This window comes from Chiloscyllium plagiosum, unplaced genomic scaffold (assembly GCF_037043375.1).
Source record: "Chiloscyllium plagiosum isolate Xiang-an unplaced genomic scaffold, Cpla_swu_hap1 HiC_scaffold_3, whole genome shotgun sequence".
Taxonomy (NCBI): Eukaryota; Metazoa; Chordata; class Chondrichthyes; order Orectolobiformes; family Hemiscylliidae; genus Chiloscyllium; species Chiloscyllium plagiosum.
The window spans coordinates 103,978,084-103,993,083 of record NW_028270141.1 but is presented as its reverse complement, the minus strand read 5'-3'; the positions used below and the strand labels follow the sequence as shown (position 1 = coordinate 103,993,083).

Below are 15,000 nucleotides of genomic sequence, written 5' to 3'. Positions count from 1 at the left end.
CAAATAATGATAGAAACTGTGTGGACCTTTATAAATGGTGAATGAGAACCTGATTGGGAAGTCCAGCCCCCATTTCTGATGTATGTCATGTTTGGTAGTTAAAAGGAACAATGCGTGGTTTGCACCAGAAAAACCCAAACTTGGCCAAATTCACGATTAATTCAGAAAAAGCCAGGTAGGCAGGTAGTGCAGGAGTCTTCTGTGGCTATCCCCATTTCAAACAAGTATGCCGTTTTGGAAAACATAGGGGGTGATGGATTCTTAGGGGAATGTAACAAGAACTGCTAAGTTTCTGGCATTGAGACTAGCTCTAATGCAAGGAGAGGTATGTCGGGTCCCAAGAGATTGATTGTGTTAGGGGACACTCTAGTCCGAGGCACAGACAGACGTTTCTGTGGCGAGCAGCGAAAAATCAGAATGGTGTGTTGCTTCCCTGGTGCCAGAATCAAGGGTGTCTCAAAGTTCAAGTTCTAAATTGGAGAAAGGCTAATTTTGATGGTATCAGGCAACAACTTTCAAAAGCTGATTGCGGGCAGATGCTCGCAGGTAAAGGGATGGCTGGAAAATGAGAAGCCTTCAGAAATGAGATAACGAGAGTCCAGAGACAGTACATTCCCGTTAGGGTGAAAGGGAAGGCTGGTAGGTAAAGAGAATGTTAGATGATTAAAGAAATTGAGGGTTTGGTTAAGAAAAAGAAGGAAACATGCATCAGCTTTTGACAGGATAGATTGAGTGAATCCTTAGAAGAGTATAAAAGCAGTAGAAGTACATTTAAAAGGGAAATCAGGAGGGCAAAAAGGGGACAGGAGATAGCTTTGGCAAATAGAATTAAGCAGAATCCAGAGGATTTTTACAAATACAATAAAGACAACAGGATAACTAGTGAGAGAATAGGGCCCCTCAAAGATCAGCAAGGCGGCCTTTGCGTGGAGCTGCAAGAGATGGGGGAGATACTAAACAAGTATTTTGCATCAGTATTTACTGTGGAGAAGGACAGGGAAGATATAGAATGTAGGGAAATAGATGGTGACATCTTGAAACATGTCCATATTACAAAGGAGGAAGTGCTGGATGTCTTGAAACACATAAAAGCTGATAAATCCCCAGGACCTGATCAGGTGTACCCGAGAACTCTGTGGGAAGCGAGGGAAGTGATTGCTGGGCCTCTTGCTGAGATATTTGTATCATCGATAGTCACAGGTGAGGTGCTGGAAGACTGGAGGTTGGCTAACGTTGTGCCACTGTTTAAGAAATGTAGTAAGTACAAGCCAGGGAACTATAGACCGGTGAGCCTGACCTCGGTGGTGGACAAGTTTTTGGAGGGAATCCCAAAGGACAGGATGGACATGTATTTGGAAAGACAAGGACTGATTCGGGATAGTCAACATGGCTTTGTGTGTGGGAAATCATGTCTTACAAACTTGATTGAGCTTTTAGAAGAAGTAACAAAGAGGATTGATGAGGGCAGAGCAGTAGACGTGATGTATATGGACTTCAGTAAAGTGTCTGACAAGGTTCCCCATGGGAGACTGGTGAGCAAGGTTAGATCTCATGGAATACAGGGAGAACTAGCCATTTGGATACAGAACTGGCTCAAAGGTAAAAGACAGGATGGTGGTGGAGGGTTGTTTTTCAGACTGGAGGCCTGTGACCAGTGGAGTGCCACAAGGATTGGTGCTGGGTCCACTACTTTTCGTCATTTATATAAATGATTTGGATGTGAGCATAAGAGGTACAGTTAGTAAGTTTGCAGATGACACAAAATTGGAGGTGTAATGGACAGCAAAGAAGGTTACCTCAATTACAACAGGATCTTGATCAGATGAGCCAGTGGGCTGAGGAGTGGCAGATGGAGTTTAATTCAGATAAATGAGAGGTGCTGCATTTTGGGAAAGTAAATCTTAGTAGGACTTATACACTTAATGGTAAGGTCCTAGGGAGTATTGCTGAACAAAGAGACCTTGGAGAGCAGGTTCATAGCTCCTTGAAAGTGGAATCGCAGGTAGATACGATAGCGAAGAAGGCATTTGGTATGCTTTCCTTTATTGGTCAGAGTATAGAGTACAAGAGTTGAGAGGTCATGTTGTGGCTGTACAGGACATTGGTTAAGCCACTTTTGGAATACTGCATGCAATTCTGGTCTCCTGCCTATCGGAAAGATGTTGTGAAACTTGAAAGGGTTCAGAAAAGATTTACAAGGATGTTGCCAGGGTTGGAGGATTTGAGCTATAGGGAGAGGCTGAACAGGCTGGGGCTGTTTTCCCTGGAGCGTCAGAGGCGGAGGAGTGACCTTCTAGAGGTTTATAAAATCATGAGGGGCATGGATAGGGTAAATAGGCAAAGTCTTTTCCCTGAGGAGCGAGTCCAGAACTAGAGGGCATAGGTTTAGGGTGAAAGGGGCAAGATATTTAAAAGAGACCTAAGGGGCAACGTTTTCATGCAGAGGGTGGTACATGTGTGGAATGGGCTGCCAGACGAAGTGGTGGAGGCTGGTACAATTACAACATTTTAAAGGCATCTGGATGGGTAAGTGAATAGGAAGGGTTTAGAGGGATATGGGCTGGATGCTGGCAGGTGGGACTAGATTGGGTTGGGATATCTGGTCGGCATGGACGGGTTGGACTGAAGGGTTTGTTTCCGTGCTGTACATCTCTATGACCCCAATTTCACTATAGCAAGGGCCTGGACCTGCATTTAGGGACCACAGAATTTTAAAGTAGTCACAGATGCTTGTGAAAGGCAAACGAGGTCTGTGGAATTCTCAAGCTCAGAAGTTATTTTCATCCAAACCACTTTCACAAATGGAGAGAAAAAGATTGCCTATGTTAGAGAAAGTTGAAAAATCTCTACTCTTGCAAAAGCTATTCGGTGACATTTATCCAGGGGTTATGGTTATATTATTACTAATGTTTGGCTGCTTTCCACAGGAGTGGGGAACTAGGTTTGTAGTTTAATGGGACACTTGGAGGTATTTAAAGGATGAGCTGTTTTAGGGTTATGAATAAAAAAAAATCCTGTCTTTTTAACAGAAGAATTATATGTTGTGGTTCTGTTCGCCGAGCTGGAAGTTTTTGTTGCAAACGTTTCGTCCCCTGGCTAGGCGACATCATCAGTGCTTGGGAGCCTCCTGCGAAGCACTTCTTTGATGTTTCCTCCGGTGTTTATAGTGGTCTGTCCCTGCCGCTTCCGGTTGTCAGTTTCAGCTGTCCGCTGTAGTGGTTGGTATATTGGGTCCAGGTCGATGTGTTTGTTGATGGAGTTTGTGGATGAATGCCATGCCTCTAGGAATTCATCTACAAACTCCATCAACAAACACATCGACCTGGACCCAATATACCAACCACTACAGCGGACAGCTGAAACTGACAACCGGAAGCGGCAGGGACAGACCACTATAAACACCAGAGGAAACATCAAAGAAGTGCTTCGCAGGAGGCTCCCAAGCACTGATGATGTCGCCTAGCCAGGGGACGAAACGTTTGCAACAAAAACTTCCAGCTCGGCGAACAGAACCACAACAACGAGCACCCGAGCTACAAATCTTCGCACAAACTTTGAAGAAGAATTATATACTTGAGAGGATTTAAGAGTTTAGGCTTTCACAAATGAGACTTTAAAAATATATTTAGTAAAGGCTGCAAATTGATATTTTGGCCTTTATTAAATTTCATCTGAACATGACTCCTATGAATATTGGGTGAGTCAGAATATAGGTGTAAGGGTGAGTCAGAATATAGGTGTAAGGGTGAAAGAATGAGGGTTGGAGGCTTGGTTTGTCAAGTGGTACGGAGGAAATATGAGGCGAGAGACAGAGGACCTAAAATTTAAGGACACAACTGAGACAAAGTCCCAATGAACTCAGGTGGACCTGTTAAACATCCTGTCTCAGTGATTGGCTGCAATTGCTTCAGGCAGAGCCAGTGCCCTCTACATCCTGCACCTGTCTTGGCCAAGGTGAAGAGGGGGGAAAGCAATGACAAAAATCAAGTCTGACTGGACACTTTCTTGAGATGGTGTGTGGAGCAGCAAAGCCTCTAGGCTCTTGCTACCCTCCTCAGAAGGAAGTGATCCTGATATTTTAATATTGTCACTTGATGCTGCCTGACCTGTTCAATGCTGGCAAAATTGCTTTGTATTTTGATTTCAGATTTTTAGCATCCACCTTAACCTGCTTTATTTGGGAAATGTGTGGTACTTAAAAGACGACAGGACAGAGATCCATAGATTAAGATGTCTGAGTTTGGCATATTCATGAAATTATCAAAAGGCTAAAGCATTACTGTGCTGTTACATATGTTGGTACCAACTCTCTTCAGAAACTTTCGCAGATCAAACATTTACTCATGTTTCTGAAAAATTTGGTTCTTCCCTGCACTTTGATTCCACTGAAGTGGAGGTGGATATAAAATCATAATAAAATTAAAGACACATAACCCCCTGGAAGCCATTTCCTCTACATTACAATCACTGCTCGGTTTTGTGCCTTATCATTTCCTTATTCAATGCCTTTTTTCCTTCTTAAAAACAAGTTTCAACAACTAAACATTTGTTTCTTTTTATTATTGGGTGTTTACATTAGAACTATATTCAGACTAAAGTGAATTCACGTTCACTAAATGCTGGGAACCTTATCTGCATATCCTTTGGATACCTGTAAATTGATCCAGGTTTTCTACAAAACTGGGAAGAGAATTTGTCATCATAAGCTTCAGGCACATTTTCCTCATCCGTTTACCAAGTGCTGGGAGACGGCTCTGAAGAGAACTCCCTTCGCCTGAAGCGTCATCTTTTCCAATGTCAGGAGAAAATACCTGCAACTGCATGTGATGATGGTTAAAAATTGTGAAAACTTACTGTAAAAATTTAAATAACGCACTGACTGAATAAAGAACTGGACTGTTGCTTACTTTTGCCCCCAGAAGAGAAAAGAGTGTTACATATGCTACAGTTTCTAGCTCTCACAGACACGTTTAACTGTAGCTGCGTTAGTAATAAGGAGGACCATTAAACAGCGTTTCAAAATCCAGCTTCAGAATTCCATACAACGACCAAATATAAATCCTACATACTCACTGCTTTAATAGCAAGGTGGTCTTATTGTGACAGCATCTCATGCTGTGCATCAAAGTTTCAGTCATTTAAATTCTTGTGCTATTGCAAACCAACAAACTTACAAACAACTTAATATTTTCATTAAAAGAAGAAAGCAGAGTGAAAGAATATATAGGCCATAGCATTGCCACCAACTTTCAGGTAGCAAAAGCAGACACAACACCAATGGAAACTACTGGACTAGAGGAAATTATCCTCATATGGAATGGGGGTGGGGAGCTACAGATATGCCACAGGCATTTATTACATCTGAAGGTCTGTAATAACATCTCAGACAAATAATATAGGCAGCAAGACTTGTGTTCATACCCTCAAATCCCAACAAAAAACTTGTACACTTCAACACAATGGGGGGGGGGAAGAAATTAAAAATGGACTAGCAAGATCTGAGACCTCTGGAATGCATTTAAGGGAAGACTCTGATGGGGATAAATCAGTATTTCTTCATAAAACACAACATGGAATGCTCACCAAATGTTGATGGCATTTTAGGGAGCTGCACACAGCTTTGAAATGGGAGAAGACAATACATTAGCAGTAGAATATTCTTTCACACCAGTGCTGAATCAATGCTCTTTCTTAAAAACTAGTCATTTAGACTCAAAGTGACAAGAGCTTACATTGGGACTGGTCTCTTTAAGGTGATCCATGGAATAATTGAAAGGAGCAAATGAAAAGCACCATGGAGGTAACAGATTTGTAATTTTGTTAAGCAACATAGGCTACAAACTCTACATTTAAATTTAAGAAAGGTAACGAGTTCAAGTGGAAAAAAAGTTTACATTTGTTGCAAATCAAAGATTGAAAATCTTGCAATTTCTTGAACTGTATGTCATTTCAATAAAAAGCCAACTTTCAATAATATTTATGTCATAGCTTCTTGGTACTGAATTGTTGATCAATATATAGTACAACAAAAGCTACTGCAACTACTTCCACATGTGTACCTGTGTTACATGACACTTCTCTCGAGAAAACTTTCTGAGCACACAATTCAGCTTCTCCAGCTTGGTTTGTTTCTGTTGGTCATCATTACCCAAGCTTCCAGAACTTTTCATTTCTGTTAATGCAGGACAGCATGGATTGTTGAGTACAGCTTCAAATTTCTTCATAAACTTGAACAGCGCTCTGTGAATACACAAAGTAAGTTACAAACTGATTGGTGTTGAACTACAATATCAGGCCTTAAATGTATGCATTATGGGAATAGATGTATAACTTCAACTTGAATTCCCTCAGGTTTAGGCAGTCGAGGGTCATCTAAGTTTAGGTAAATAAAACTAAAGGATGTGATGATCTTCTTTGCTGGGAGTCCCAAACCTAGAGAATCGTAAAAATTTATGGCAGACTCTTTAGAACTGAAATCAAAGAGGCATTTTCTCTACCCATTTCTACAGAGAAAAATCAGGAAATCTTCTTCAAAACTGATTGTACATCAAAATTTAAAACATAACAATTTTCAATTTGATTTAATGTAATGAGGCAAAAACATCAAAGTTTGTAGAATAAAGCTACATAAAGTGGCTTAAGTTTGCCCAGTTTGAATAATATCCCTTTCATTTATATAAATGCAATTTCAAACAAAGTTTGATACTACAACAACCCATTCACCAGTGAAATTTTGAACATGGCCCTCTCTCTGTCATTCATGTTCAACTATTTGTTTGAAGTAGTTGGCCATTTATTTTTATATTCAACCTGAAGGACCTGCACAAGTTTCCACCTGAGAAGGCTCACACCATCAACTTTCCTCTCCGAAGACTCCCTCCCGATACAAACAGGACCTTTAAATGTTGCTGGAGAGTGGAAACTCTGACGGAGAATTGTGCTAATAAATATTTTGCCACCTGTACCATAATGGGGCTTTATTTCTTTAGCAGTTATGGTGGTAGCTGCCGGATACCACAGCAGAATGCCAAAAATCATTAGTCAAGATCATATAGAACATACAACGCAGAAACCGGACGATGAGCTCAACTGGTCCACGTCAGTGTTTATGCTTTGCATTGTCAAACTTCAGCATAACAATCCCTCTATATCTTTTCTGTTAATTTAGCCTTCCTTTGAACATACCTATGCTATCTACCCCAGCTATTCCTTTTGGTACCATGCACTAAACGGTAATCACTGTTCACATACAAGTTTCTCCTAAACTTCATAACCTTACATTTAATGATCTAAAATGAAACAAAGAACCATGGATGCTGGAGATCTGAAACAGAAATTGCTGGCGAAACTTAACAGATCTGCTGCTTTCTTCCTTCCCACAGATGTTACCAGACCTGCTGAGAGTTACCAGCAAATTCTGTTTTTGTGTTATATTTATGGCCCTGGTTTGGCATTCTCCCACACACAAACATTTTTTCTCTGCCTATCCTGTCTTTACTCATCTTCATTTGGTCATCCCTCAGGTGTTTTCTGAAGAAAAGACATATTTAATAGCTTTATGTTGTGGAACAATGCAAATTCTTATTTTCCTCCAATGGCCACACTCCTAGGTTGTGGAGTTGTCAACTCTGATGATTATAGGTCATGTACTTCTTTTTTAAAATGGAAATTCACCAGTTCCGACAGGTTATGATACACTGACCTGAAAAAGTGGATGCCCTGGCCCAGCAATCTGAACACTACCAGAGTGTCACAAGAGTCCCTTTAGTCATGTGCTTTTTTACACAACGGAACTGATCTCTATTACTGAGCTGCATGACGTATTTCACCTTTATATAAAAAAACTTTCGCACGTAGTGGTCTACTGAGGAAGTGACAATAAAAAAATTGAGCGTTTGACTTTCATGGATGTTCTGCAAGTATATGGTAATAATGGACTAACTGTATTAGCTTAAAAGACTATAACTGCCTCACAGGCAGAAACAACTTCAACAGAAATATGTTGAATGTACTGAATCCAGTCAGATTTCAGTACCATCACATAAGGAGGTTCATTGCATGTTAGAAATATGATGCATACAGGCAGAACATGCTTTTGACCAAGCATGTGGATGAGGGTAGAGCAGTGGATGTAGTGTACATGGATTTTAGTAAGGCATTTGATAAGGTTCCCCATGGTAGGCTCATGCGAAAAGTCAGGAGGCATGGGATAGAGGGAAATTTGGCCAGTTGGATAGAAAACTGGCTAACCGGTCGAAGTCAGAGTGGTGGTAGATGGCAAATATTCAGCCTGGAGCCCAGTTACAAGTGGAGTTCCGCAGGGATCAGTTCTGGGTCCTCTGCTGTTTGTAATTTTTATTAATGACTTGGAAGAGGGAGTCGAAGGGTGGGTCAGTAAATTTGCAGACGATACGAAGATTGGTGGAGTTGTGGATAGTGAGGAGGGCTGTTGTTGGCTGCAAAGGGACTTAGATATGATGCAGAGCTGGGCTGAGGAGTGGCAGATGGAGTTCAACCCTGTCAAGTGTGAGGTTTTCCATTTTGGAAGGACAAATAAGAATGCTGAATACAGGGTTAACGGTAGGGTTCTTAGTCAGGTGGAGGAACAGAGGGATCTTGGGGTCTATGTTCATAGATCTTTGAAAGTTGCCACTCAGGTGGATAGAGCTTGTAAGAAGGCCTATGGTGTATTAGCGTTCATAAGCAGAGGGATTGAATTCAAAGAGTCGTGAAGTGATGTTGCAGCTGTACAGGACCTTGGTTAGGCCACATTTGGAGTACTGTGTGCAGTTCTGGTCGCCTCACTTTAGGAAAGATGTGGAAGCTTTGGAGAGGGTGCAGAGAAGATTTACCAGGATGTTGTCTGAAATGGAGAATAGGTCGTACGAGGATAGGTTGAGAGTGCTAGGCCTTTTCTCATTGGAATGGCAAAGGATGAGGGGTGACTTGATAGAGGTTTATAAGATGATCAGAGGAATAGATAGAGTAGACAGTCAGAAACTTTTTCCCCCGGGTACAACAGAGTGTTACAAGGGGACATAAATTTAAGGTGAAGGGTGGAAGGTATAGGGGGGATGTCAGAAGTAGGTTCTTTACCGAGAGAGTGGTGGGGGCATGGAATGCGCTGCCTGTGGGAGTGGCAGAGTCAGAATCATTGGTGACCTTTAAGCGGCAATTGGATAGGTACATGGATGGGTGCTTAAGCTAGGACAAATGTTCGGCACAACATCGTGGGCCGAAGGGCCTGTTCTGTGCTGTATTGTTCTATGTTGTAACCCAGGTTGTGAACAGGTTTTATTCTAGAATCCATTCATGAGTCAATTTGTATGCAAGGCAGAACACAATGCAGGACAAAATAAAGTAGCCGTTCACAAGTACAGGAAACATTCACACGTCAGACTTTTAAAATTACACCCCTGTATGGGATTGCACTTGTAAGCATGAGTGTTCCTAAGTCTGACAGTCATAAATTAGGGACTCCTTGTACATCAGCAGCCAACCTGGTTTTCACTATATTTTCAGTTCATCACCTTTTTTTTGTCACGAGCCTGGTCTTCAGAACTATTTGAATATTCAGTTTTTGCTGGACTTTTGATTTGTGGTGGCATGCACAAATGGGTCCTCTGAATGGATCTGATTTTCTCTTGAATCACGACACACTCCTTAGGATCCAAAGTTTTCTTTCTTTCCAGAAGATTTCCCCATCTGGATTACCAATGCACTTCAGGGAAAGAAATCTGCCATCGTTACCTGGTCTATGACATCTGACTCCTGAATCAGGCCAATGTGGTTGGCTTAAATGCCCTCTATGCAATTAAGGAAGGGCAAAGTATGCTGGCTCAGCTTGGAGCACCCATGACCCATGAACAAATGAAACAAAAGATTATTCACATTACCTGTGCGTTTTCTCTACTGACTGCTTCACTGACCAGAAACTGACATCATTCCATCGACTAATCTTAACAAAGTCCTGTAGGTAGACATAACTGAATTACTACAGGAACTCAGAGGCTAAATTTAACGACCAATTCAATACTTAGAACACAAAAGAGGGGAAAAAATGATTGTCCAAGTTAGACAGATAGCAAGCCATCTCAGAAGGGAGAAGAAGCAATTTAGTATTTTGAGGCATCCAAAAAGCATATAAATGCCCAATTACAAATCACCATCACTGCAACGCAAGTTAAATATACTAGATACTTAAAAATAACATACTCACTCTAAGACATCCAACACTATACAATGCAAAGAATCAACCTTCATTCACTGACATAATTTGTCAACTTCATAAATAAAATTACCATTTTAGTAACTGAGCAGTAGTAACACAGTGGCTCAGTGGATAACACTGCTGCCTCAGTGCCAGGGACCCTTGTTCGATTCCAGCCTGGGGCTCCATCTCTGCGTGGGGTTCCTCCAGGTGCTCTGGTTTCCTCCCACAATCCAAAGAGGTTAGATGAATCGGCCATGCTAAATTGCCCATAGTGTTCAGGGATGTGTACGTTAGGTGCATTAGTCAGGAGTAAATACAGGTTGATAGGGTAGGGAAATGGGTCTGGGTGGGTTACACTTTGGAGGATCGGTGCGGACCTGCTGGGCCAAAGGGCCTGTTTCCACACTGGAGGGATTCTATGAACACCTATGCACCCCACCAAAGGTAAAGAGAAAAGTTGAACACAACATTTCCTCGTTAGGGAGAGGCAGATACAGGTTCAAGTTTAACTCCATCAGTCCCCATTCTGAACCATGTTGGTATCATGCACCTTCCAGCTAGGATTGATGGGATAGCAGAAACAGAAATGGGATTCTGGAATGATGATAGCGCCTGCTCCCAGGTTATTGGCCATTACCAGCATTTGGTCAGCATTTTCTTTCTCTGTTGCTGAACAAAAAGCAAACAACTGGAAAAAAAATTGAGAGTAATTTCTCAAAACTCTGGCATAAATACATACTTCAGGCATGAGGATAAAACTGTAAAGCAATGCAATCAGAGATTAGAAACATGTTACTTTCCAATTGTACACATCAATTTGAGCCAAAAGGCCATCTGCTTTAAATAAGCACTTACATATGGAGCACTACCATATTTTTTCATTGTTACCTTCAATTCTTTCTCTATTGGATGACGGAGCTCAGTTATTTTAACTCGAACACTCTCTGAAAATTGATTGTAATAGTTGTACAAATTCCAGAGTAAGCTGCACAGGTCATCTGTAAAATAATTTTCTGGTTAGCATTCTTTACTTTATCCACATTTAGATGTGACTAAAGCCACTTTTAAAGAAACGAACATTTGCAAACATACTGTTGGACACTGCTTCACAATAGCTCATAAAACATGTGATATTCAATGAGTCAACACACCAAAATGCTTTAACTGCCAATTCAACCGGGGGAAATTTACCAGTATTTCCAAACTTCATTCTCACTTTCATGGAAGCACTGAATGATATTCCAACTAAGTTTATATTAAAACTCATGGCAAAGTCCTGCTCATATTAAAACCATTTCATTTTATAGAAAACCTCTACACCATTTCACCCAGACATCCAGTGGCTATCTATCCCAAAACATATAGACTTTGAAAGGATCTGAGGATCCTTCTGCTGTAAATCAGAAGCAAAAGTAGAAATTGCAGGAAAAGCTCAGCAGGTCAGGCAGTATCTGTGGAAAGAAATCAGAGTTAATGTTTTAGGTCGAGTGATCCTTCCTCAGAACGCAGTCACTTGACCTGAAATGTTAACGCTGATGGTTCCTCTCGACAGATGCTGCCAGACCAGCTCAGCTTTACCAACAATTTCTATTTTTGATTCCCAGAATAATTAGGTTTTCACAGTCTTGCTGGATTTTGTCTGCAATATACTCCAGCTCTACATCTTAAGTGTCTTTCTTCTGCTCTTGAAATTTTGGTCTGCTGTGCATTTCAGTGCCAGTGCCAGTGCCAGCCCCACCCCAAACCCCCACTCCCTTTCTCATCACAATCGGTACAAAACAAAAAGTCTTCACACTTGAACTTCAGTCTCTCAATTTTCATCGCCTTAAAAAAGAACTGTGTCCAAACAAGTTTCAGGTCAGTTGCCTCAAATAGCCTCCAGTTTCTGCGCCAAGAGTTCCACATATTACAACAGTGCAGGGGCACTTGGTCACAAAGCACTGTCTACTCAAATCCAAGTTGTAACTGAACTTGTAATTTTCTGTTTGGGAAAGTAACTTATATACTGTCATGTGAAATAATCTCATATTGTTTCTTAAATCATAAAAAAAAATTAAGACTCAACTTCGACATTTTCAAAGAAATTCAACACATTTTAGAATATGAGGAATCACCTTTTCCTTCCTGTTCTGGCACTGCTATAACATGACAGTGAAACGCTAACAGCATGGACAGGCGAAAATGAAACTCTCCCAGGGTAGCTCCTTCAATGAAACTTTGCAATGTGGTGATCACTGCTGGCAGCTTCATCTGCTGTTCCACCCCTGTCCAGAGTAATAAAAGTACAAAGTTTATCAAACAAACATCCTTCTGCACAATAAACAACACAAAAAAAATTTAAAAATAAAACCAGGCCATGCTAAAAATACTCAGGGGGTCATGCGACATGTGCAGAGAGAGAAATAAAGTTAACCTTTCAGGTCATCAAGCTCTCATCAGAGCTGAAGGAAGATAGAAAATTAAGAGGTTTTAAAGCAAGTCGAAGGGGGGAGGCAGAACAAAAAGGGAAGGTCGGCAATAAAAAAGGTGGAAAGCAGGAGGGATTAATAAACTGAAGTTTTCGTGTGGCAAAAGCCAAGGAAGGTGATAATGAAAATGGGAAAGAAATTAAAAGGATGATGACCAGAAGGTAGTGAACAACAGCTTTGTTTCATCATTTCTATTTCAAAAAGACATTACTATGCGCATGAAAACAAATCATCATTGACAATGTTATAGAAACACAAACTGTAACCTAAAATTTGTCTGTTACTTCTTTAAATGAAAGGAGTCATACCTAGAACAAATAAAAATGAATGCGTTTGTTGCAGGTTAATTAAGAGTTGAACAGCAGTGCATAACAAAATCTTGTGGGAATCACAACTGAGCAGAATCTTCCCTGCACCAGCAAAAGCTACAAGTAACAGAAAGTGCTATGTGCTAGAATATGTTACCAGAAGAGGTGGTGGAGGTAGATACAATTGCATATTTAAGAGGCTCTTGAATATGAATAGGCAAGGAATAGAGGGATATGGATATCCCTGAGGCAAAAGGCATTGTGTTGGCACAGTCTTGGTGGGCCGAAGGGCCTGATCCTACGCTGTTGTGTTGTTATTCACCTCCAAACTAATCAAAGGTTGCCATAAAGCTGTTGGAGCTGCACATTACATTTAGGGCAGCACGGTAGCTCGGCGGTTAGCATTGCTGCCTCACAGCACCAGGGTCCCAGGTTAGATTCCAGCCTCGGGCGACTGTCTGTGTGGAGTTTGCACATTCTCCCCGTGTCTGTGTGGGTTTCCTCCGGGTGCTCCGGTTTCCTCCCACAATCACAAAGATGTGCAGGTCAGGTGAATTGGCCATGCTAAATTGCCCGTAGTACTGGGTGCGCTAGTCAGAGGGAAATGGGTCTGGGTGGATTACTCTTCGGAGGGTCGGTGTGGACTGGTTGGGCCGAATGGTATCCAATGGCAGGTGCATTCTCCTGCAAAATGCATTGCAGCAAGTTGGCGAGGACTGAAATGACTATCCTGCAACAATTGCATTCATTTCCTCTATTTGGACAGCACTGCCAAAGCCATAGCTACGTCAAAGGGCAAGGGCAGGAACAGCATGGCGAACAATGACCTTCTCTATACTCATTATCCACTTTGAAAATATGTGACTGTTATAGAGTCATAGAGTTATAGAGATGTAAAACACGGAAACAGACCCATCGGTCCAACTCGTCCATGTCGACCAGATAGCCTAAACTAATCTAGTCTCATTTGCCAGCACCTGATCCATATCCCTCTAAACCCTTCCTATTCATCTAACCACCCAGGTGCCTTTTAAATGTTGCAACTGTACCAGCCACCACCACTTCCTCTGGCAGCTCAATACATACATGCACCACCGTGTGAAAAAGTTGGCCCTTAGGTTCCTTTTATATCTTTCCCCTCTCACCCTGAACCTATGCCCTCTAGCTCTGGACTCCCCAACCCCAGGGAAAAGACTTTGTCTATTTATCCTATCCATGCCCTTCATGATTTTATAAACCTCCATAAGGTCACCTCCTCAGCCTCCGACGCTCCAGGGAAAACAGCCCCAGCCTGTTCAGCCTCTCCCTATAGCTCAAATCCTCCAACCCTGGCAACATCCTTGTAAATCTTTTCTGAACCCTTTCAAGTTTCACAATATCTTTCCGATAGAAAGGAGACCAGAGTTGCACGCAATATTCCAAAAGTAGCCTAACCAACTTCCTGTACAGCCGCAACACGACCTCCCAACTCCTGTACTCAATACTCTGACCAATAAAGGAAAGCATACCAAATTCCTTCTTCATTAGCTTCAGTCCATACGTAGATAAGATATGAACTGGTACTCCAAGGTCTCCTTGTTCAGCAAGGCTCCCAAGGACCTTACGATTAAATGTGTAAGTCCTGCTCTGACTTGCTTTCCCAAATGGAGCACCTTGCATTTATCCAAATTAAACTCCATCTGCCACTCCTCAGCCCATTGGCCCAGGTGATCAAGATTCCATTGTAATCTGAGGTAACTTTCTTCACTGTCAACTACACTTCCAATTTTGGTGTCATCTGCAAACATACTAACTGTATCTTGTATGTTCATATCCAAATCATTTATATTAAAATGACGAAAAGTAGAGGACCCAGCACCGATCTTTGAGGTACACCACTGGTTACAGGCCTCCAGTCTGAAAACCAACCCTCCACCACCACCCTCTGTCTTCTTGCTTTGAGCCAGTTCTGTATCCAAATGACTAGTTCTCCATATATTCCATGAGATCTGATCTTGCTAACCAGTCTTCC

At 41.6% G+C, this 15,000-nt stretch overlaps 1 protein-coding gene across 4 annotated transcripts in view; it reads right to left on the bottom strand.

Moving 5' to 3' along the window:
• The window catches only part of mdn1 (midasin AAA ATPase 1), a 188,532-nt gene that overhangs the window by 40,496 nt on the left and 133,036 nt on the right, over positions 1 to 15,000 (bottom strand). For all 4 annotated transcript variants that reach the window (XM_043686689.2, XM_087982248.1, XM_043686702.2 and 1 more), the window contains exons 70-74: positions 12,328 to 12,477; positions 11,102 to 11,211; positions 9,897 to 9,970; positions 6,060 to 6,240; positions 4,652 to 4,817 (exon numbers count right to left, since the gene is read on the bottom strand). In XM_043686689.2, coding sequence (XP_043542624.2) covers positions 4,652 to 4,817; positions 6,060 to 6,240; positions 9,897 to 9,970; positions 11,102 to 11,211; positions 12,328 to 12,477 — 681 coding nt within the window. The remainder of the gene's footprint in view (positions 1 to 4,651; positions 4,818 to 6,059; positions 6,241 to 9,896; positions 9,971 to 11,101; positions 11,212 to 12,327; positions 12,478 to 15,000) is intronic.